This window comes from Phaenicophaeus curvirostris, chromosome 8 (genome assembly GCF_032191515.1).
Source record: "Phaenicophaeus curvirostris isolate KB17595 chromosome 8, BPBGC_Pcur_1.0, whole genome shotgun sequence".
In the NCBI taxonomy this organism is placed as follows: Eukaryota; Metazoa; Chordata; class Aves; order Cuculiformes; family Cuculidae; genus Phaenicophaeus; species Phaenicophaeus curvirostris.
This window is the reverse complement of record NC_091399.1, coordinates 16,315,145-16,336,495: the sequence shown is the minus strand read 5'-3', so window position 1 is coordinate 16,336,495 and position 21,351 is coordinate 16,315,145. Positions and strand designations below refer to the sequence as shown.

Genomic DNA, 21,351 nt, shown 5'->3' with positions numbered 1-21,351 from the left:
CCGCAGCTCCTTACCCATCTGGAGATTGAGAGTGACTGAGACAAAGCGCTTTGTAGAAGGCCGAGGGGGAAGTTGGCTCTCAGATAGTCTAAAGCAGAGCTGGAAGAACTGGTGGCGCTGGGAGATGTTACCTGAAGGGGATGGAGGGAAAGCAAGCTGGAAAGGGACCTTGAGAGAAGGAGAGAGGAGGGAAAACCTCTCCTAGGAAGCGTGGGGAGAAAGTACAATGAGGTGAGATGAGAAGTAGGCAGATGAGCAGATAGCAATAGGGTCCTTGTGAGCTGACTTAAGTACATCCCCACAAGTATTAAACGGCGAGTTCCAAAGCATAGGGATTTGCTAACTGGACCAGAGAAGGCCTGGCTACTCCCTGCTCCTCAAACACTCTCTAGGGTACCTGCTCTCATCTGCCTCTTGTGTGCTAACAGACATTTTTAGCGTCCACCCTTGCACCCTGTCTGTTTCTGCTTTGCTGTGGAGTGGCAGTGATGCTGCCTATCCCAGTGAGGATAGCATGGGTGGCAAGAGGAGGTGATAGTCATCTTTTACATCTGTTTGGTTCTTTTTTTTTTTTTTTTAAACTCTTGTCCTAGCAGTTTTTATTTTTACTGCATGTCAGGTGGGGATTTTACAGTGGGCTGGTGGGTATCGAGCAGAGTCCGGTTGGTTAATTGGATTCACCTCTCATCCAAGTTATTCTGTATGGGTGTCCTATCAGCGCAGAATTTCTGCTGCCCAGCCGTGTAGCTCTCCGTGCTGCTTCAGGAGCACCTTGTGGTCCCCTGGGGAGGCCAGTTTATGTTGTTTAAATCCTTTTTTTTTTTTGTGACAACAATTGTTTTGTTGTGGGCTAATCCTCTGATCACACTTCCACCCAAGTGTGAAGCAGCTTTGAATGGCGATTCACCCCTTGTGAGGATGGATGGCTCTCTTCTGCTGCCTTGACAACAGAAGAAGCCTAGAGAGCAAGTACCGGATTTTTGAACAGCCGTAGTTGGGCAAGGGGAATAGTTGCTTGTCTGTTGTTTCGCTATCTTTCTCGTCCGGGCTGCATTAACAAATACAAACGTTGGCTGTATTACCTGTCTGTGGCCGAAAGGTGGGTAATCGTCCCTGGAACTTGCTTAATTTGAGCAGAAATGCAGAGCGACGGCCTCTGACTCTGTTCCCGCTCCCTTGCAGAAACTCCCTCTGCTGCCATAATTTGTTCTGCGTGGGGCTGCCGAGAGGTGAGCCGGCTGTTCGCTCTTTGCTAAGACGTGGTGATTTGTATCTTGTGCTAATGTGTTCCTCTTTCCAGCTTGCTGTGCAGGAGAGCTGCCCTTTGGCCAAAGTTGTTAGTAATTACTGGTGTTTTGTTTTTAAATTATCCAGTTGCTCTCCTTCCAATTGAGAGAGGATACAGACCAGGGCAGTCGATGAAGGGAATGTACTAATCCTGCCTTCTCATGAGTTTTTGATATACCTTTGCAGACACTTCCCTCTCTTGAAGAGTCCTCAATACCAGTTGTCTGTGCAGTAGAAAGCCCTCTCGCCATGACCCGGTAAGGTCTAGGCAAAAGGGACATCAGTCTAAAGTGGAGCTCTGAGAGTTGCCATTGTTGATGCCGTCTTTCTTTTCTGTGTTCCTCCTTATGCAGGGAAAGAGGAAGTGAGGAACAGACTTGCCCAGAAGTGCCGAGGTTGGCCTGTGCGGTGCCAGCGGGCTGTGTGACCAAGCGCCGTCTCTGAAACTGCTTGTCCCTCCTGTCACGCTAGCTGCCTTGTTCCCAGCTGCTCGCTTAGCCACTTGCGGTTCCTACTTGCAGTGGTTCCCCAGCCTGAGAAAGAACTTGAGAAGAGGGGAAGAAGGCTGAGCAACTGCCAAGGAAGGCTGCCTGGAGTAGCAAAGGCCACCGATATGACCACGCTGTTGTTTTCTTTGTTCAGAAATGTTTAATGTTTCAGGAAAACGGTTTGATTTGGTACTGATTTATTGCTCTTGGCTGTTGTTCTGAAGCACTGCATTAGAGTGTGACGTTGTGCTATATATCTTCTAAGTTTAGGAGAGGGAAGTGGACTACCTATCCCTCACTCCCTCAGCGCACAAGCAGTTTTGACATTGTGTGGGGAAATGGTTTTTTGATTTTTGACTTCACGGATGCTCCACACGCTCCTTGCTCTTAGGAGAGGTGGTTGTATCCCAGCTGTGGCCTCAGTCCATGGTGATGTTGAGAACTTGCAAAAGGAAATCTCCTTCCCCGAGAGAAGGATGCTCTGAATTGTTGATGGATCGGGATGCCACACCTACGAAGCATCGGGAATCCCGTGGTACAGATATTGAATGAGATCTATAAAGAATCCAGTAAGAAAAGGCTTGAAGCTTGACATTGGCCTTGTTTACGTAGCTCTTTGCCTGTGGCAAGAAATCCTCTTGGGCCTGAGTTTATTAATGCAGAGAAAAGTTGTGGGAAGAGATGTGCCCTGGCTGCGAATGCTGACATTCAGCTGCTTTGCTGCTGCCTGGACTGTTCTTCAGGGCTTCAGGGGCCGCTCTGCCCACCCCGAAATGTGCCAGAGGTGTGTTTTGCTGCTGAGCCCCAAGAAAGGCTCAAGGTGGGATTTAACACGAACGCTGAAACGGTTAAAAGCCCAGCATAAGAAGTTTATTGATGGTATGAGACGATCTTTAAAGCTGTCTTTCAACCCAAACTCTTTCAGGATGTTGTGACTATTTTGTTTTGATTTCAGCATTTGGGGGTGGATTTGGATGTGAAAGGGCTAAAAAAAAAAAAATGCAGAGAGAATCTGGGGCTTATTAGCAGGGAAAGCTAGTGAAGGAGATGGGAGCAGAGAGGTGGGGAGCTATGGCTTGAGCAGGCAGGGGCTGTACAACCCTGTGGGGAGGTTTCTGGCTTCAGACTGGGGGCTTGTCTCACACGTTTGTCGTCCAGCGAAGGGAGCGGATGAAAGGGAGCTGAGCTTGCTCGGAGCACCGGGCGATGGGGTGTTTGTCCCAACAGCACCCTTTCTGCTGCAGCATGTGGGACCTGGGGCTGGGCTGGGGTGTCCGAAGGAGACCCCCGTGTCCTCCCCTGCTTGTCCCCACTGCTGCCGTGTCCCTGCTGGGCTCCACAGCTCGGCTCCCTGCAGCATAGAACTCTTCTTCTGTGGGGGATGAGGAGCTGAAAAGACTGCTGGGTGGGCAGCAGCCCTGTTCCCAGCTGGGGTTGCCTTCATCCCCGTGCCCTGCCTGGGATGGAGTGGGTCCTGCAGCTGCCTGGAAGTGTTGCTGGGGGCTTTTGATTTGGTACTGATTCCAAATCCACTGCTGCTTCCACTGCTGCTCAGCATGGGATGTCCCGGGAAATTGGGAACGGGGATATTCTGTCAGGGTCTGGAAGACAGGGTGCGTGGACACCAGGGGCTTCTATGTGCAGCAAGGGAGCAGCCAGCAAGTATTAAGCAGCGTCGGGACATTGCCTGTGACTTGGGAGCACCCTAACCTGCCAGTCTGGGAGGGAGGAAGCATATTCTGGGCTGTTAGCACTGCACATCACTCTTCTTGCACGCTCCTGGGTACCTGTTGGAGGCGGGCGCAGGGCTCTGCTGTGCTCCCATGTACCTTTGCTGGTGCTTCGCTTGTCAGGATAGCATGTTTTCCTACAAGCTTTTGCCGTTCACGTGTCTGCGAGTGCTTGAATAGTTTTCCACGCCCTTTTAATCAAGAGAAAAGGTGCATGAGGAACTGAGCCTTAACCCTGAGCCTGGACCCCCTCAGCACGTGAGAGACAGAAAACCCACCCGGAGCTGCTCCCTGCTCCAGGGTGGCCTGGGCTGATCTTCCCAGCTATGTGGTGCCGTCTCCCTTCTCAGAGCATCTCAACTCACATTTCCCATGCCTGGCAGGTCCCTGTTTGTACATTTGTTCCTTAAGGCACTGGAAAAAGAGAAAGGTGCCTCAGGGACCATAAAGTGACTGTGACCCCTCTGGAGATGAAACCCCCTCCCCCGTACCCCTCTGGGACCCCCAGGACCCCTCTTGGGTCCGGGGTGGGGGGGGTCATAGAAGTATCCTGGGGTGTTCTAGAGGAGTCTTAGGGGTCCCTAGAGAGGTCCTGGAAATCTTTCCATGGGTTTTGGGGGTCACTAGAGGGTTCCTGGTTGTCCCTTGAGGGGTCTTGCGGGGATCTGGGGGTTCTTCGAGGGATTCGGGGGCCCTGGGGGGCCCTAGAGTGGTTCTGGGGTCCCTAAAGAAATTCTGCAGGTCCCTAGAGGGGCCCTGGGGGGGTCTTAGAAGGATCCTAGGGGATTCTAGAGGGGTCTTGGGGAATCCCTAGAGGGTTCCTGGGGGTCCTTAAAGGGGTTCTGGGGGTCCCTAGAGGGGTGCTGGTTGTCCCTGGAGTGGTTCTGTGAGGATCTCGAGGGGACTTGGGGGTTCTTAGAAGGATTTAGTGAGTCCTGGGAGTCCCTAGATTGGTCCTGGAGGGTCTAGAGAGATCCTGTGGGTCCCTAGAGGGGCCTTGGGGCTTCTTAGAGGGATTCAGGGTATCCTGCGGGGGCCTAGAGGGCTTCTGGGTGTCTGTAAAGGGGTTCTGGGGGTTCTAGAGGGATGCTCGGGGGTTCTAGAGGAGTCCTGGGGTCCCTAGAGGGGCCTTTGGGGGTTCTTCGAGGGATTCGGGGAGTTCTGGGGAGCCCTAGAGGGTTCTGCAGGGCTCTCGAGGGGTTTTGAGGAGTCTTAGAGTTATTCGGGGTGTCCTGGAGACCCCTAGAGTCGTCACGAGGATTCTAGAGGGGTCCTGTGCATCCTTAGATGGTTTCTAGGGGTCCTTAAAGGAGTTCTGGGGGTCCTCGAGGGGTCCTGGGGAGAGTGAGATGATGCAGGGAGATGGTTAAGAAAAGGTTTAATAAGAGGACACACAGAACCCCTCTAGAGCCCCCAGGACCCCTCTATGACCCCCAAAAGCCCTATAGGGAAGCCGAGGACCCCTCTAGGGACCCCCTAGGCTCCCTCTAGGACCCCTTCGAGCCCCTCTAGGAACCCCTAGAATCCCTGTGGGGACCCCAGGACCCCTCTGGAGTCCTCCAGGACCCCGTTAGGACCTCCTAGAACACCCCGGGGACCCAGAACCCCTCTAGGGCTCAACAGAACCCCTTTAGGGAACTCCAGGCCGCCTCTCGAGCTCCCCTGCAACAAGGTGGGGATCAAAGGGGAAAAGAGCGCCCCCCCAGCTCAGTGCCGCCGCCGTGTGGCCGCATCGCGGTACTGCAGGAAGGGCTGCAAGAGTTTTTTTTTTTCTTTCTAAGTTTAGGATAGAACCACCTAGAAGTTTCTAGACCCAAACAGCACATGCGCGTTACGCCTTAAAATCGCTTTATAAGGAGGTGTGGAAAGGGATTTTCCCACTGCGCATGCGACCTCCAAATCGGGCGAAGCAGCGACCGCGTGGACTGCCAGGGCCTCAGACGCTTCTTGGTATTTTTCTTTAAAAATGTTGGTGTTAGTCCCCATCTTTTATACCCTTAGCGTTATAGCATTGATTCTCGTGTTTTGCCTTTGTATACGTGTATTTTTTCCTTATGAATGTCCGCAATGTAAACTATTGTGTTGTCGTGCTGACTCGTCGGAGGCATCAGAGGCGGGCCCGGAGGCACCGACGGTCAACGAATCGGAGGTTTAAAACTGTTTTATAAGATGTTGAAGCTTTGTCGAGTTGATTAGTTTTAGGATAAGATGTTACGGTTTTGTAGGCTTAAGTAGTTTTTAAGATAAGACTTGTGGGTTTGTAAGATGTTTATATTTGTTAAGGTTGTAATATTTGTTAAGGATATTGTCAAGAAGATGCTTGTGATTGTAATATTTGCTGGACGTTTTGTTTGTTGTTGTATTGCGCATTCTTCTGGCCTTTTTCTCTCTCTGTCCTTCTGTCTTTCACACCGCCATGAAGCCAGCGATGTTGAGCCACGGGGCGGTGTAAGGGGCCGTAACCGTTGAACTGCTTTGGCTCAACATCGCTGCCAACCCCCCCACGATCTCGTAAGGGATCTTTATTGCAATGAAGAGCCGATCTCGTGAGCGCTGCCAAACTGTCCCCAACGGAAAAACCATGACATCCACCCGAACTGCGCTTACCGAGTGGCACCTGGGCATTCCTGAAAATGGTTGGACTATTCGGGGAAACCGTGGACTGGGGCGATAAATGGGGGAGCCTCTGGCTTCTTCGTTGCTCGGTGGGCTCGGGGTGCTCGACTTCGTCATTGCTCGGTGGGCTCAGGGTGCTTGACTTCCCCATTGCTCGGCAGGCTCGGGGTGCTGGACTCCTTCATTGCTTGCTTCTTCGTTGCTGGTGGACTCGACCTCGTGTGTGTTGCTGTGTGTGCCTTCGCCGGGCTTCCTGGAGCTTGGAACATCATCATCACCCCGTGGCTGTGTCTTCATCATCACCTGCACCGAGACCGATCCAACGGGACATCGCTGGATTCGTGGTGGTGGTAATTAGCCGCATCTCTACCGTCTTCTTGCTTAGGGGTTCTAACTTTTCCTTTCTTTTCCTCTCTGTCCTGTCGCTGTTGTCAGTTGTTAAAATAAAGCTCACAAGATTGTACGGCATCTGACCTCGTTTGTGCCTTAATCTTGGGATCGTTTAAGAACCCTCCCTGATATTGGATCGGGACGCATCTCCGAGTGTCTTGTCTGCTCCTTAAACCTTTTCTCTTTCCTTCTCTTCCTGTATCTTTCCCACCACCGATCACACTTTCTATTACCCATGATAGACACACACAACAAGAAAAGCGCCTGCAGAACTAACCGCACAAGAAATTTGGGATAAAATCTTTTCTTAACGATCTCCCTGCGTAATCTCACTCTGTCCTGCGTGTCCGTGAAGGGTAAGGACTATGATCCAGCTCCCGGGCTCTGGCATGGATGGACTGGGCGAGGTCTAGAGCCCCCCAGGACCCCTTTAGGACTCCTCAGGACCCCTCTAGGGGCCCCGTAGGACCTCTCCAGGGCCCCTCTAGCGACCCCTATAGAGCCCTCTAGGGCCCCCACGGGGTCCCCCAGAATCCCTCACGAGCCCCGAAGGACCCCTCTTGGGACAACCAGGACCCCTCTAGAGACACCCAGGATCCCTCTAAAGCCACCAGCACCCACAGGACGTCTAAACAGCCACCCAGAACCCATTTAGTGATGTCAAGAACCCCTCTAGGGACCACCAGGACACCTCTAGCACCTCCAGGACCCCTTTACAGACCCCCAAGATGCCTCTCGACTCTCCAGGATGACTCTAGGACTCCCCAGGACCCCCTGAATCATTCTAAGACCTTCCTAGAGCCTTATGGGACCCCGCTAGAACCATGCAGCAGGCCCCTAGGGGCCCCCAGGACCCCTCTAGGACCCCCAGAACTCCTTTAAGGATGCCTAGAAATCATCTAGGGATGCATAGGACCCCTCCAGAACCCCCGTGATGACTCTAGGGGTCCCCAGAACCGCCCAAATAACTCTAAGGCTCCTCGAGACCCCTCTAGAGCCCCTCGAGGGACCCCAGGACTCCTCTAGAACCCCCGAGCATCCCTCTAGAACCCCCAGAAGCCCTCTAGGCCCCCGCAGGATACCCTGAATCCCTCTAAGAAGCCCCAGGGCCCCTCTAGGGACCCACAGGATTTCTCTAGACCCTCCAGGACCAATCTAAGAACTCCCAGGACCCCCTGAATCCTTCTAAGAAGCCCCAAGTCCCCTCGAGATCCTCACAGGACCACTCCAGGGACAACCAGCACCCCTCTAGGGACCCCCAGAACCCCTTTAAGGACCCCCAGGAACCCTCTAGGGATTCCCCAAGACCCCTCTGGAATCCCCTAGGATCCTTCTAAGACCCCCCCCAGGGCCCCTTTAAGGACCTGCAGAATTTCTTTAGGGATCCCAGAACCACTCTAGGGCCCCTCAGGGCCCCCCTGAATCCCTCTAAGAACCCCCAAATCCCCTCTAGATCCCCGCAGGACCCCTCAAGGGACAACCAAGACCCATGTAGTGACCCCCAGAACCCATGTAAAGATCCCCAGGACCCCTCTAGGGACCCCCAAGACTCCTCTAGAACACCCCAGGATACTTCTATGACCTTCCCCGGACCATAGAGGGGTCCTGGGGAGGGGGGGAGTTGTGTCTCCAGAGGGGTCCTGGCCTTCCCTATAAGGATCCTGGGGTCCCTACACGGGTTATGGGGGGTCCTAGAGAGGCCCTGGGGGAGGGGGGGGCCTAGAGGATTCCTGGGCTTCCCTGTGGGCTTTTGGGGGTCCTGAAGGGGTCCTGGGGGGCCCCAGAGGGGTCCTGGTGTCCCTCGAGGGATTTGGGGGATCCTAGAGGGGACCTGAGGAGTTGCTAGAGGGGTTCTGGGGTCTCTAGAGGGTTCTGAGGGGTCATAGAGAGGGCTTGGGCAGCTCCAGGGGAGTTCTGGGCTTCACTCTAGGTGTTTTGGGGGTCCTAGAGGGGTCCTGGAGTCCCTAGAGGGGGCCCTGTAAACCCCACCAGCACCTTGACCCCCCACGACTCTCTTCCCCCTCCAGCCCCCCAGTTCCCCCCAACACCCTTAGGGCTTCGCCCTAGCCCCGCCCCCAGGCCCCGCCGCAGCCAATGGGAGGGGCCCGTCCCCGCCCCAGCCAATGGGAGGGGCCCGTCCCCGCCGCAGCCAATGGGAGGGGCCCGTCCCCGCCCCAGCCAATGGGAGGGGCCCGTCCCCGCCCCAGCCAATGGGAGGGGCCCGTCCCCGCCCCAGCCAATCGGAGCCGCGTCCGCGCGGGTCCAACCGCCGTCGGGGGCTGCGGGAGCCCCAACCGCATCGCGGAGGTTCGGGCGGCAGCGGGTCCGGGGGAGGCAGCGAGCGGCGGGTCCGGGGGAGGCGGGGAGGGGCGGGGAGAGGGGGAGAGAGGGAGGGGAGGGAAGGGGAGAGAGAGGAGAAGGGGCAGGGGGGGAGAATGGGGGGAGATGGGGGAGGAGGAAAGGGGAGTGGCCTCACGTGCCTCCCAGGACCCATCTAGGACCCCCAGGACCCCTCTAGGGACCCCCCAGGACCTCTCCACGACCCCCAGGATCCCTCTGGAGCCCCCCAGGCCCCATCTAGGACCCCCCCCGGCCCCGTCTCGGGACCCCCAGGACCCCTCTAGGGACCACTAGGATGCCTCTATGTCCTTCAGGACCCCTCTAGAGCCCCCAGGACCACGCTAGGACTCCTCAGGACCCCTCTAGGAACCCCCTGAAGGACCTCTCCACCACCTCCAGGGCCCCCCTAGGGACACCTAGGAGCCCCCTAGAGCCTCGGGACCCATTTAGTGATGCCAAGGACCCCTCTAGGGACCCACAGAACCCCTATAGAACCCCAAAAACCCCTGCAGGACCCCCCAGGACCCGTCTGGGGTTCCCGCCTGGGGGAATTGGGGTGGGAAAAAGGGAGAAGGAGCAGCTTGTGGAAGAGACTCTTGCAGCCCTTCCTGCAGTACCGCGATGCGGCCACACGGCGGCGGCACTGAGCTGGGGGGGGCGCTCTTTTCCCCTTTGATCCCCACCTTGTTGCAGGGGAGCTCGAGAGGCGGCCTGGAGTTCCCTAAAGGGGTTCTGTTGAGCCCTAGAGGGGTTCTGGGTCCCCGGGGTGTTCTAGGAGGTCCTAACGGGGTCCTGGGGGACTCCAGAGGGGTCCTGGGGTCCCTAGAGGGGTTCTGGGGTGTCCTATGGGTGTCTTGCGGGGGTGCCTAGAGGATTCCTGAGGTTCCCTCTAGGGGTTTGGGGGTCCCAAAGGGGTCCTGGGGGACTCCAGAGGGGTTCTGCTGTTCCTAGAGGGATTCGTGGGGTCCTAGAGGGATCCTGGGGGGTTCCTAAAGGGATTCTGGGGGGTCCTAGAGGAGCTGTGCAGAGGGAAAGAAAGGGAGAGGAGGAGGGAAGAGAGGGAGAGCAGGGTGGGAGGGAGAGAGGGGAGAGGGAGAGGAGGGATGGGAGAGAGAGAGAAAGAGGGGAGAGGGAGGGGGCAGGAGAAGGGGGGCAGAGGGAGAGGCCGGGCCAGAGGAGGCCTCAGTGCTGAGGGTGCTAAGGATCAGCCCAGGGCCCTGGCAGCCAGGCTGCAGCCCAGTCCCGTTGCTGCCTGCGCTGACGCCCTCGCCTGCGTCCCACGTGCAGTTGATGCTCGAGGCGACCCTTCCGCTCGAGGCGATTCCCGAAGCGATTCTCGAGGCGATTCCCGAGGCGATTCCCGAGGCGATTCTCGAGGCGATTCCCGAGGCGATTCCCAAGGCGATCCCTGCAGTGATCCCCGCGGTGCTGCTGCAGCCGCTCCCGGCGATCCCCGAGGCCCGGCAGAGCTCAGCCCCGGGCTCAGCCCCATCAGCCGCAGCTCCAGCGCGATGTGGTGCGGCGCAGCCGGTGAGCGGGGAGCGGTGGCAGAGGGGGGTGCGGGGAGCCGAGGGGCTCTGGAGGCCGGGGGCACAGAGCTCGGCAGCCTCTAACTGGTGCGTTAGACGGGGGGCAGAGCTACGAGCGAGTTGGGCTTTGGATGGCACGAGCGCTGGGAGTCCCGCTCGTCTGCGAGGGGGGATGTGGCAAAGCGCCGGCTTGGCTGCCTCGGGAGGGCTCTCCTCTGGGCTCTTGCGTAGCTGTCAGACAATATTGATGCATGTGAGTGCAGGTAAACGAGGATCCAAAATGCAGAGGAGCCAAACGACCGCTCGGCCAGATCGCTACATTCCCAGCCGTCGCGCTCTGAGGATGGAGGTGGCCAAGTTCCTCCTGAGCCAAGAGCAGGACCCTGCCTTGGTGTCACCCACCAAGAAGGTGAGCGTGTTGCTGAGTTGCAGGGACTGCGCTGCTCCCTCCCAAACGCCCTCGCGGCCTTTCCCAGGGAAGCAAACTGTAAGTTGTGTCGCGTGGTTGCGTGAGGCTGACAGCCCCGAGCGCCGCTGCCTCCAGCTCTGCCCTTGAGGAGCCGGGGATGAGGTTGGAGCTGTAGGGCCTGGGAATGGAACGGGGACGCGGGACCCTGAGCGAAGCTGTTCTGTAGGGACGTGTCCCTGGGAAGAGCCTCTGGCCCTTGTGGGAGCCAAACACAGCTTTGCTCCGTTTTAAAGCCTCATCGGCCCAGGGTACAGAGCTCCTAGGCTGTGAGCCTGTGCCCAGGGACACTGCTGGCGGGAGCTGTTCCAGCACAATGTCTGCGTGGGGAGCCGCTCTGGAACGTGTCTGCTGGGTTCTGAAATCTCTGTAGGAAGCATTTGGTTCCTTGTGGCTGTGGCTTTGTCCGCTGGCCGTGAGACGCTGACCTGGCCGCTCTTCTGTGCTCAAATGTGAGCAGGAGAGCTTGCTGGTGTCTGAGGAAAAAACCCTTGGAGCTGTGTCACGGGTTAGCCCCAGCCCGGCTGATTTCAGCAGCTAAAACCGTGCAGTTGCGCTCCCAAATCCCTCCACTCCCTACCCCTGGAAAGGGGGAAAGGGAAATGAGAGGAATGAGACTTGTGAGTTGGAAACTAAAACCGCAGCTTTAATTAAAATTACAATAATAATAATAATAACGGTTATTGATCTTATTAGGAGTGGTAATATATATACACACAAATATCTGAGATCGCGCCCTCGATGACTCAACGTCACCACAGATCCTGCAGAGCAGAATCGAGGGAATGGCTCCACAGCCAGGAGGGAGCTGAGCTCAGGAACTGGAGTCAGGAACACGCGGGTCCAGGGTCGGGGGCAAAGAGAGAGACGAGGTCCTCAGCGGCCGTCACAGAGGAGGGGGCCGACCCTCGTGGTCTTTGGGTTTCAAAGCGAGGGTGACGTAGATGGGATGGAATCCTCCGTTGGTCGCTTTGGGGTCACCTGTCCTGTTCGACCTGCCTTGACAGGCGCGCCAGAAAGCCTGGGCAGTGAGGCTGAACGGCTTCGATGTGGAAGAGGCAAAGATCCTGAGCCTCAGTGGAAAGGCTCCGAGCCCTGCGGCAGGTGAGGGACAGGCTCTGGGTGAGTCGACTCGGCTGGAGAGCCCTGGGCAGGGGAACAGCGGCACAGAGGCTCCGCATTTGGAGGCATCGACCGGCTTCTGGGAGCTGCTGTGCACACCGGGCTCTCCCTAATCCTTAGGTGTCCAGCGGCTGAGGGGCTGTGTGACAGCTCCAGAGAACTGATTTACCAGAGCTGGTTCAGCAGTTCACCCCGGCAGTGCCGTTAGCGCCCTGCACTCTTCTGAGCGTGGCTCTGCTCTCAGGGCTGCATTTTCCCCGGGAGGGATTTCTCCTCGGGTGAGCAGGGCTTAGCCGGGAGGAAACGGGACCTCCGGTTAACAGAAGTGTTTCTCTGCACACAGGCTTTCAGAACAACGTCACAGCGCTCTGCGGTCACGAGGTGATGCCTGGGTGCGGCAGGAGGAAGGGCAGATACATTCCCTGCGCGCCAGAGGGGGTCCTGGATGCCCCAGACATCCGTGATGACTATTGTAAGTGGGCTGCGATGTCGCGTGCTGGGCATTGAGATCGTTGTGTAGCGCAGTGCGGTTCCTAGGCCAGCGTGGTCTGAGGGACTGGAGCTCTGCCTGGGCTGTTTCGGTCTCTTCTGCCCTCGGGCTGGCATGGACCACTTCTGGGGTGAAGCCTTGTAGGAGCAGTGGTCCCGAGTGCTGGGCAGGTGGCTTGGACTGGGGCTGGGGGACACGCATACCTGGTGGAGGTGGAATAGGGTTGGACTCGGTGATCCGGTGGGTCTCTTCCAACCTGGTTATTCTATGATTCTATGATGAGCACCGGTGAAGGGCAGGGCTCTCCAGGGCAGCGCAGGGTGGCCTGCATTGCATTGCTCTTCCAAACTGTAGATCTGAATCTCCTGGACTGGAGCTCTCAAAACCTCCTGGCGCTGGCTCTGGACACCACTGTCTACCTGTGGCACCACGTCTCTGGGGAGATCATCAACCTCATGGAGACGGAGCACGTAGCTGATTACGTTTCGTCTGTGTCGTGGGGTAACGGAGGCAGCTGCCTGGCTGTTGGCTTGAGCAACGGTGAGGTCCAGGTGAGTGCAGGAGTCGAGCTGGAGCTGTTTAGGGGTTGCTGGAGCTGTGGGGCCTTGGGACGAAGGCTTGGCTGGCGCTAGAAGGATGCAACGCGCTCTGACTTGCCTGGTGTGGGCTGGAGATGTCCTCCGGCAGTGAGCAGCTGCGGCAGTGAGGCAGAGCTTGGGTTTGGGGTTCCTGACCCCTGGCGTTCTCCTTCCGTTCTGCGGGCAGGGGATACAAATTGTTCCCTGCTCCCAGAGTGAGCAGGCTGAATGGCAGAGCCTGCGCGCTGCGGTTTGTAGGGCAAAGCAACGGGGCTGGTGTTTCCTGGCCCTCTGGAGAACTTGTTGTTCTGCTTCCCTAGCTGTGGGACGTGGAGCGTCGGAAACGTGTCCGCACGCTGAGCAGCCACGTGTCCCGTGTCGGGTGTCTCAGCTGGAACAGCTACATCCTGTCCAGGTAAAGCAGTGGGTGGGGTTGGAAGGGCGGAGCGGAGCTGGTGCAGATCCTTGTGGATGTGCTCGGCTCACGCCAAGAGCCCGGATCTGCCGGCAGCACCGGTGTGAAACCCTGCGGCAGGTGCAGCCGTCCTGCCCCAGCGCCAGGATGGCTTTTCCCAGCACTGTGTGCAGCCTGACCCTGTGAGCCTTCTCTCTGCAGCGGGGCTCGCAGCGGCTGCATCCAGCACCACGACGTCAGAGTCGCTCAGCACCAGGTGGCCACGCTTGCTGGTCACACGCGGGAGGTGTGTGGCCTCAAGTGGTCTCCAAACGGCCGCTTCCTCGCCAGTGGTGGTGACGACCACGTGGTGAACATCTGGCCGAGCAGCCAGGGGGGCCGTGGAGGATTTGCTCCAGCGCAGAGCTTCCGTCAGCACCAGGGTGCTGTCAAGGTGAGCGCGGGGCAGCTGTGGGCTCGCGTTTGTGTGCGAGGCAGCCGTGCGGCACTGCCTGCGCGCAGGGTGCTCGTTGCACGCCTCAGGCTGACCCCTCTTCTGGCAGGCTGTGGCGTGGTGTCCGTGGCAGCCCAGCGTTCTGGCCACTGGAGGCGGAGGCGGCGACAAACGCATCCGCCTCTGGAACGTGTCTTCTGGCACCTGCCTGGGCAATATCGATGCCCGCTCCCAGGTGAGACGTGAGCGTCGGCTTGGATGTAAACAGCTTGTGGTGGGACGCCTGAGCGGAGCTGCTGGCTCCTGAGGCCCCGAGGCAGGGCCGAGGAGAGGGCCGTGCTCCTCTCGGGGTGCTGAGCATCGGCACGAGCAGCTCGTCTTCCCTGCATTGCCGCCTCCTGCCAGGTCTGTTCCATCGTGTGGTCGACCACCTACAAGGAGCTCATTTCGGGCCACGGCTCCGCAAAGAATCAGCTGGTGATCTGGAAGTATCCAGCCATGTCCAAGGTCACTGAGCTGCAAGGTAGGCAGGGCCCTTTGCCTGGGGCAGGGAGGGCTGCTGGCGGCTGAAGGAGATGTGATCCTTGGGTGGAGCGGAGCGGTGGCCCGAGCTGGAGCTCGGCTGGTGCGGGCTGCTGAGCAGAGGCGTGTGCTGCTCGAGGGAGGCCCTCCTGGGGGCTGCTGAAGGAACGCTGTTGGTGCAAATGCCCGCCTGGGCTGTGAATTCCTGCTGCTGCAGCCCGGTGCGGGGCCAGCTCTGCGAGCTGCTGGGGTTCCCGGGGCCCACGCAGTAAATGTGAGCGTGGTGGCAGAAGCAGAGGGAGCGGGGCGTGCGCCGAGCGGCCCGTCCCTGAGCGCACACCTCCTCTTCAGGTCACACGGCGAGAGTCTTGAGCATGGCTCTGAGCCCCGATGGCGAAACAGTGGCCTCGGCTGCTGCGGATGAAACGCTGCGACTCTGGCGCTGCTTTGCGGTGGATCCCATCAGGAAGAAGGAGAGAGAGAAGGCAGACATAGTCCAGAGCAGCTTCATTCGCCAGGCCATACGATGAGGGCATGGGGGTGGGGGGGGAGCGGGGAAACCTGGTTTCCCCTGTACATAGTTTCAATGGTTTCCCCTGTACATAGTTTCAATGGTTTCCCCTGTACGTAGTAGTTTAAATGTTAATAAATGTTAATTAAGGTTTTAAAATTAACCAAGTGCTTTCCTTTGTCTTTTTTATGGAGTCTGCTGGAAGAGAAGGCCGTGGCTGATGGGAGCAAGCCCAGCGTGGATGCGGAGGACGAGTCCCGCGGTGTCCCAGCAGGACGGTCTCCAAGCCTGGGTCCCCTGCCTTCCTGCGCGCCGAGGAGGTTGCAGCGCCCTGCGCCCTGCGTGCTGCTCACAGAGAAAGCCCTGGGGTGATGGCTGGGACGTCAGCGACTCGGGAGCGATCGCAGGGAAGCGTCTGCCGAACCGCCGAGCCCAGAGGCGTGTGGGAGCTGAGAGACCTCCTGGGAACGGCTGATGGTGTCGCCTGGGGATACCTCGTGATGGACTTGTGGTAAAGGCTCTCTAGAAGGCCCTTAAGGCCTCTGGGGAAGGGCTGCTCGTGTGGGTCCTTTTCTAAGGAATTGAATAACGTGAGCCGGGGGTGGCCAGGGCCTGCGGGCAGCGGCGACACCGGTGCTCCTGATTCAAGGAGCTGAAAACAGCTACGGAAGGAAATGCAGCTGCCTTTCTAGGGGTAAAGGTAACAGGGGAATTATCGAATCAGGACAGCTTTCAGAAGGTAAATAGATGGATGGCCTCCAAATACGCTTTGGGGTTGGTCCGTGCCCGTGGGGCAACGTGGAAAGGAAGAGGAGTGTTAACTGCACGAGGATCCCCCGTCAAGCACCGAGAAGAAATCCTGCAGTTGCGGGAAGACGTCGGGCAACGGAGAGAAGCGGCGTTAATGCATCGCAAGGCTCCTCATGTGGGAAAGTCCCCGATGAAGGTATGTAGTGGACTGGCAGAGCGAGCAGCTCGAGGGCAGCAGGAAAAGGTATCTTGGTATTAATCCCTTCTGTGGAGAGGGATCTGAATATCCGTTGTGGGGGGATGTGAATGTGTTTGAACAATAATCCCGTCCCTCTCAAGTGCCATTTCTAGCGATGCTGATCTGGAACTGGCAAAATCAGTGAGGGCAACAGCAAACGAGAGGGGGTGGATGGTGACCCCTACAAAAGAGGCTGTAGTTTCTCCCTGGTAGTGCTAAAATTCATTGAGAAAAAGCATCAAGAAACTCACTGGGGAGCAGAGGCTGTAATCGATGATTTAAGGGGACAAGTAGTTAGCGTGAGGATGGGCAGGCTTGCTAAATCCATTGTGGGGAGGCCTGAAATCTGTTTGAAAAATAATCCCGTCCCTCTCAAGCGCCCTCCCCTAGGAGTTGCTCGCAGAGGAAATGCCCCCGGTGATCCCTGGCAGAGAGATTTCTCTGAGCTGCCCAGACAGGGCGGATCCCGGGACCTGTGGGGACCAGGAGCCACATTTTGAGGCTGGCCAGAGGCATTGCCCTGCAGCACCGTCAAAGCAAGAGAGGTGACTCAAACCTCCTTGTAGGGAATTTGACCAAGGTTTGGAATTGCCATAGGTCTGTTGTCAGCTAGAGTGAATGACCTGGGGCGGTGCGTAACGTGTCCTGAGCCTCTCGCTTTAGATTCTCCAGGACGCTCCTTCCAGCCCGGAGACTCCGTCGACATCAAGCCGTGGGAGAGCGGAAGTTCCAGAAAGCTGGAAGGGACCCTTTCAGGTGCTGAAAACAACACGCAGCTCCAGGTCGAAGGAATCAACAGGTGGATCCGTTCCATGCGAGTCGAGTCAGCGCCGAGTTGGGAGTGGAGAACCGTCCTTGAGCCCAGGAAGCCTCTCCAGAGAAAACTGCAGAGAAGAACCAGGGACTGACATTTGAAAAGCAAGGAGGTGGGTTTTCGCCCGTGTCTGCGTTTGGTGTATGGATGCAGGCGACTTTCAGAGGTTGTTTCCACAGAGGGTTAAAGGCCAGAACGGGAGGGAACTTTTAGCCAGAGAGGTGGTAAGTAAGTCCTCCTTCTGCATGGGGTCAGGAAATCGGGTAGGAGAAATGTACAGCTCTTGGATAACAGGAGTTCCCACTCCCCTCAGCTCACTTACAAACTCTGCTTTTCTGGGGCTCCTAGAGTGTGCTCTGACAGGCTTCGCCCTGCCGAGGGTCCTTGGCGCAACATTCCTTTGCGCAGACGCCTAAAGCTCCTTCAGCACCGGGCAAGTGCTGTTGCTTCCAGGGATGTAGGAAGCTTCTCTGTAGGAATGGAAAATCCCTGTGCCTCTGTTGTGGGTTACCTTAGGGAGTGAAAAATTAACTCCTGGGATTTATCCTCCTTTCTCCCCGCAGAGGGAGCAGTGGCTGTGGCAGAGATGTTCTGTGCTGGCCAGAAGGAATCGGTTGGTGGCAGTGATCAGCCAGTGACAGGTTGTTTAACTGATGAGGGAATATTTGAACGGCTCTTTTTTTCTTCCCTTAGTAATAATTTTCTGTTAGGTCTTCCCAGAGCGAGTGCTGTAATTGGATTCAAGTGTACTGTCTTCTCCTTCCAGAGATCAAAGGCGCTCCTGTCCCCTCTCTGGATTTAGAAGACCTGAGAAACCTCTTTGGATCAGAGGTATCTGGAGACAGCATGTGGTGTTCTGTGTTGAACCAGACTGAATGAAGATCTGCTTCAAAGCTTGTCCTGAAGGAAGCAGCTATGGGTTGTTTGTGTCAATTCTGACCTCAGCCCCCAAGAAACGCCATGGGATGAGAAGCTCTGGTGATGGATGCGCCTGCAGCCCAGAAGCCAACGGTGTCCTGGGCTGCGTCCAAAGCAGTGGGACCGGCGAGGGAGGGGATTCCAGCCCTCTGCTCCGCTCTGGTGAGACCCCACCTGGAGCCCTGTGTTCAGCTCTGGAATCCCCAACGTGCCACTGACACAGACCTGTTAGAGCGAGTCCAGATGACGGATCTGAAAAATCATAGAGAATTCCCCCCCAGTCTGGATCTGTGCTTATGGCTTCTGGAGGTCCATGGTGCATCATTGCCTTACACAGATGCCTAAAGGTTCCTTGGACGCAGGGCAACTGCTGTTGCCGAAAGGGATGTAGGAAGCTTCTCTGTTTGCAAGAACTGAAAATCCTTGTGCTTCTGATGCTGGTGACCTTAGCGAGTGGAAAATGAACTGCTGGGATTTACTCTCTTTTGTCCCCACAGAGGGAGCAGTGGCTGTGGCAGAGATGTTCTGTGCAGTGGGACCGGCGAGGGAGGTGACTGCGGCCCTCTGCTCCGCTCTGGTGAGACCCCACCTGGAGCCCTGTGTTCAGCTCTGGAATCCCCAACATGCCAGTGACACAGACCTGTTAGAGCGAGTCTGGACGAGGGCTACAAAGATGATCCGAGGGCTGGAGCAGCTCTGCTGTGAGGACAGGCTGAGAGAGTCGGGGTTGTTCAGCCTGGAGGAGAGAAGGCTCTGGGGAGACCCTAGAGCAACTTCCAGAACTGAAAGGGGCTCTGGGAAAGCTGGGGAGGTACTCTTTACAGGGGCGTGGAGTGACAGTACAAGGGGGGATGGCTGTAAATTGGAGGGGGGAAGATTTCGATTAGGCAGTAGGAAGAAATTCTTGGTGCTTTGGGTGGTGAGGCCCTGGCCCCGGTTGCCCAGGGAAGTGGTGGGTGTCCCATCCCTGGAGGTGTTCAAGGCCAGGTTGGAAGGGGTTTCGAGCCACGTGATCCAGTGGGAGGTGTCCCTGCCCTCGGCAGGGCGTGGAACTGGATTGTTCTGTGTCGGTGACTTACTGAGTGGAAAATTAACTGCTGGGATTCATCCTCTTTTGTCCCCACAGAGGGAGCAGTGGCTGTGGCAGAGATGTTCTGTGCAGTGGGACCGGCGAGGGAGGTGACTGCGGCCCTCTGCTCCGCTCTGGTGAGACCCCACCTGGAGCCCTGTGTTCAGCTCTGGAATCCCCAACGTGCCAATGACACAGACCTGTTAGAGCGACTCAGTCTGCTCTCCCAGGCCGAGAGGGAGGCAATATTTGAGGGCACCTCATTTCCCGCCTGTTCCGGCAGGGCTCTCTCCGCCTGGGCACATCCGAGGGATTTGTCCAGTGTGTTTGGCAGAGGCCGAGCAGGGAGGCTTTTACCTTGACTCCGGCTCAGGGCAGAAAGAATTGCTGAGCATGGTCTGGTTTTGAGAGAAAGTAATTTTGTCTGATTTTGAGATGTGGGACAGGCTCAATATCCAGGAGGTCACTGTAACTGACTTTGTCTCCCTTGTAAGTGAGCGTTCCCTGTTGCACTCCAGAAGATCTATTTAGGGTCACTGATTTCAGGCTAGGAAAGAAATAATGTTCCAAGTGCCTTCACTGTGAGAGGCTACAGACCTTTTGTGTTTCCAGCCCAGGGCTCTCCTGCTGTCTCCAGGAGTTGTGTGAACACTGCTGACCCAGTGGTCTTGCCCGGAGGGTGTGACAGTGGTTCCTTAGGCTGCACGTTTGTTGTGGGTGAAAGCATTCCCTAGTGTCCTTTCCCAGCTGGATCCACAGTGTGGGTCAGTGTGGAGAAGGAGAAAGAATGGCAATTAAAACTTCTTCCCTTAGTCCTTCCGTGCGTCCTGTCTCTTTGACATCAAAGCGGGAGGGGAGATGAACTTTCTTATGGATGTGATACCTTGGGCATGTTTTAACTGCATGGAATTTTTAATGCATTTGCTTTGTTGTTTAGTTTTCCTTTCAGAAACGTGTTTCCAAGGAAGTCTCTCCGGAGTCAAGGCTTGGCCAGTTCCAGGGATCGAGACAAAGCAAACATTAAAGAACAGCAGTGCCCGAGTACATTCTTGGTGTCCTTTCCTAGTAGCATTGCACTCCTCGTCCCCTGCTGTTACTCCTTACCTCCTCCCCCTACAGCTCCGTGGGGTCTCAGCATCTCCGCTGCTCTTCACACACACAGAATCACACACAGAATCACCAGGTTTTATAACCAGCTGGGGAAGGGGCTGGAGAAGAGGTCTTACGAGGAGCAGCTGAGAGAGCTGGGGTTGTTTAGCCTGGAGAAGAGGAGGCTGAGGGGAGACCTCATTGCTCTCTCCAACTACCTGAAAGGAGGTTGTGGAGAGGAGGGTGCTGGCCTCTTCTCCCAAGTGACGGGGGACAGGACGAGAGGGAATGGCCTCAAGCTCCGCCAGGGGAGATTTAGGCTGGACATTAGGAAAAAATTCTTCACAGAAAGGGTCATTGGGTGACGGAAGAAAATATGGGACAACACGCAGTGATCAATATGATCCAAGTGAAGCCATTTAATCGAAGTTCCCAACACATTTTATACCCTACTTGCTGAAGCAAGCCATTGTTTTACAAGCTGATTTGACAATTCTTCATTAGCAACAAGTAATCGTTGGTTACGATACATTATTATGTTTCCCCATGAGAAATAGCTGTGTGAGCATTTCAGTCTACAAATTGATAGACTACAAAGTAACAAGTCAAGGACTACCGAGGAAAGCTTCCCCTGAGAAATGAGAGGCGTCTAGGGTAGAACGACTCTCTATTGTTGCAAAGAGAAACCTTGAAGACAGTGTGTCATTTACAGCAGCTGCTTCTTCTGCAAAGTTAGCTTTAATTCCGGTGCAAAAGCTGTGAGGCCTTATGCTAAGGTGCCTTTGTTTCATTTAGCATAAGCTGCTCAGTGCTTGGGGTGCTCATTAAACGTCCTCTGGTTCGTAACCATCCATCAATTGGGCACTGGAACAGGCTGCCCAGGGAGGGGGTTGAGTCCCCTTCCCTGGAGGGGTTTAAGGCGCGGGTGGACGAGGTGCTAAGGGACATGGTTTAGTGTTTGATAGGAATGGTTGGACTCGATGATCCAGTGGGTCTCTTCCAACCTGGTTATTCTATGATTCTATGATTCTATGACTGGTACGTGAGGATGCCCCTGGAGCTCAGATGCTCGTGTGAGCAGAGAGACGCGAAGTGGGGGATTTTTTCCACTTCCCAGCCACTTGCGAGGGGCCTGGTTTGTGCGGTGCCCTTGCTGTGAAAAAGCCGGCAAGCACTCGCAGAGAGAGTATTATGGGAGCTCTGAGTGTTGAGGAGGCGACTCCAGGGAGCCGAGGGGCTGGTTAAATACAACGTGAGCCGGATTCCCCCTTGTCAGCTCGGTGGGAGCTGGTTCAATGGATCGCTTCTCACGCTTCGGATGCCCCTCAGCTGAGCTCTTGTCCTGCCACACCCCCAGTGGAAGCGGGAGCAGCACAGCCTCCCTTCCCTCCAGAGAGCTGATGGACCTTGCAGGGAAGTGCCAGGCCATGAAGGCTGCCCCTTTCCTCCTCTTCCCTTTCCTCTCAGCTCAGAACTAGGGACAAAATCCTTGGTTACCTGTGTGCGTTTGTGTGTGAGTGAAATCTCACGCCCAGGGCTGCACACAGGACCCAGCT

At 56.4% G+C, this 21,351-nt stretch overlaps 1 protein-coding gene and 1 long non-coding RNA gene across 2 annotated transcripts; both read left to right on the top strand.

Moving 5' to 3' along the window:
• The first annotated feature begins 9,472 nt into the window (after positions 1-9,472).
• On the top strand, positions 9,473-14,936 carry LOC138723307 (cell division cycle protein 20 homolog). The gene is made up of 11 exons (XM_069862255.1): positions 9,473-9,580; positions 10,139-10,367; positions 10,644-10,789; positions 11,854-11,950; positions 12,312-12,440; positions 12,813-13,009; positions 13,357-13,451; positions 13,653-13,884; positions 13,994-14,119; positions 14,290-14,407; positions 14,758-14,936. The coding sequence occupies exons 1-11, from the start codon at positions 9,473-9,475 to the stop codon at positions 14,934-14,936; spliced, it is 1,656 nt and encodes a 551-aa protein (XP_069718356.1).
• A 1,645-nt stretch (positions 14,937-16,581) lies between these two features.
• Positions 16,582-18,841, top strand: LOC138723693 (uncharacterized). Its single transcript, XR_011337913.1, has 3 exons — positions 16,582-16,831; positions 18,135-18,214; positions 18,764-18,841. It is a non-coding gene; the product is annotated as an uncharacterized lncRNA (long non-coding RNA).
• Positions 18,842-21,351: the final 2,510 nt, after the last annotated feature.

What these genes read in the sequence shown, in the direction of transcription:
- LOC138723307 (XM_069862255.1), top strand. Translation starts at nt 9,473, where the DNA reads ATGCGGCCACACGGCGGCGGCACTGAGCTGGGGGGGGCGCTCTTTTCC. An exon ending in AGACATCCGTGATGACTATT is followed by an intron (nt 12,441 to 12,812) that starts GTAAGTGGGCTG and finishes TCCAAACTGTAG; the next exon opens with ATCTGAATCTCCTGGACTGG. An exon ending in CAAGGTCACTGAGCTGCAAG is followed by an intron (nt 14,408 to 14,757) that starts GTAGGCAGGGCC and finishes CCTCCTCTTCAG; the next exon opens with GTCACACGGCGAGAGTCTTG.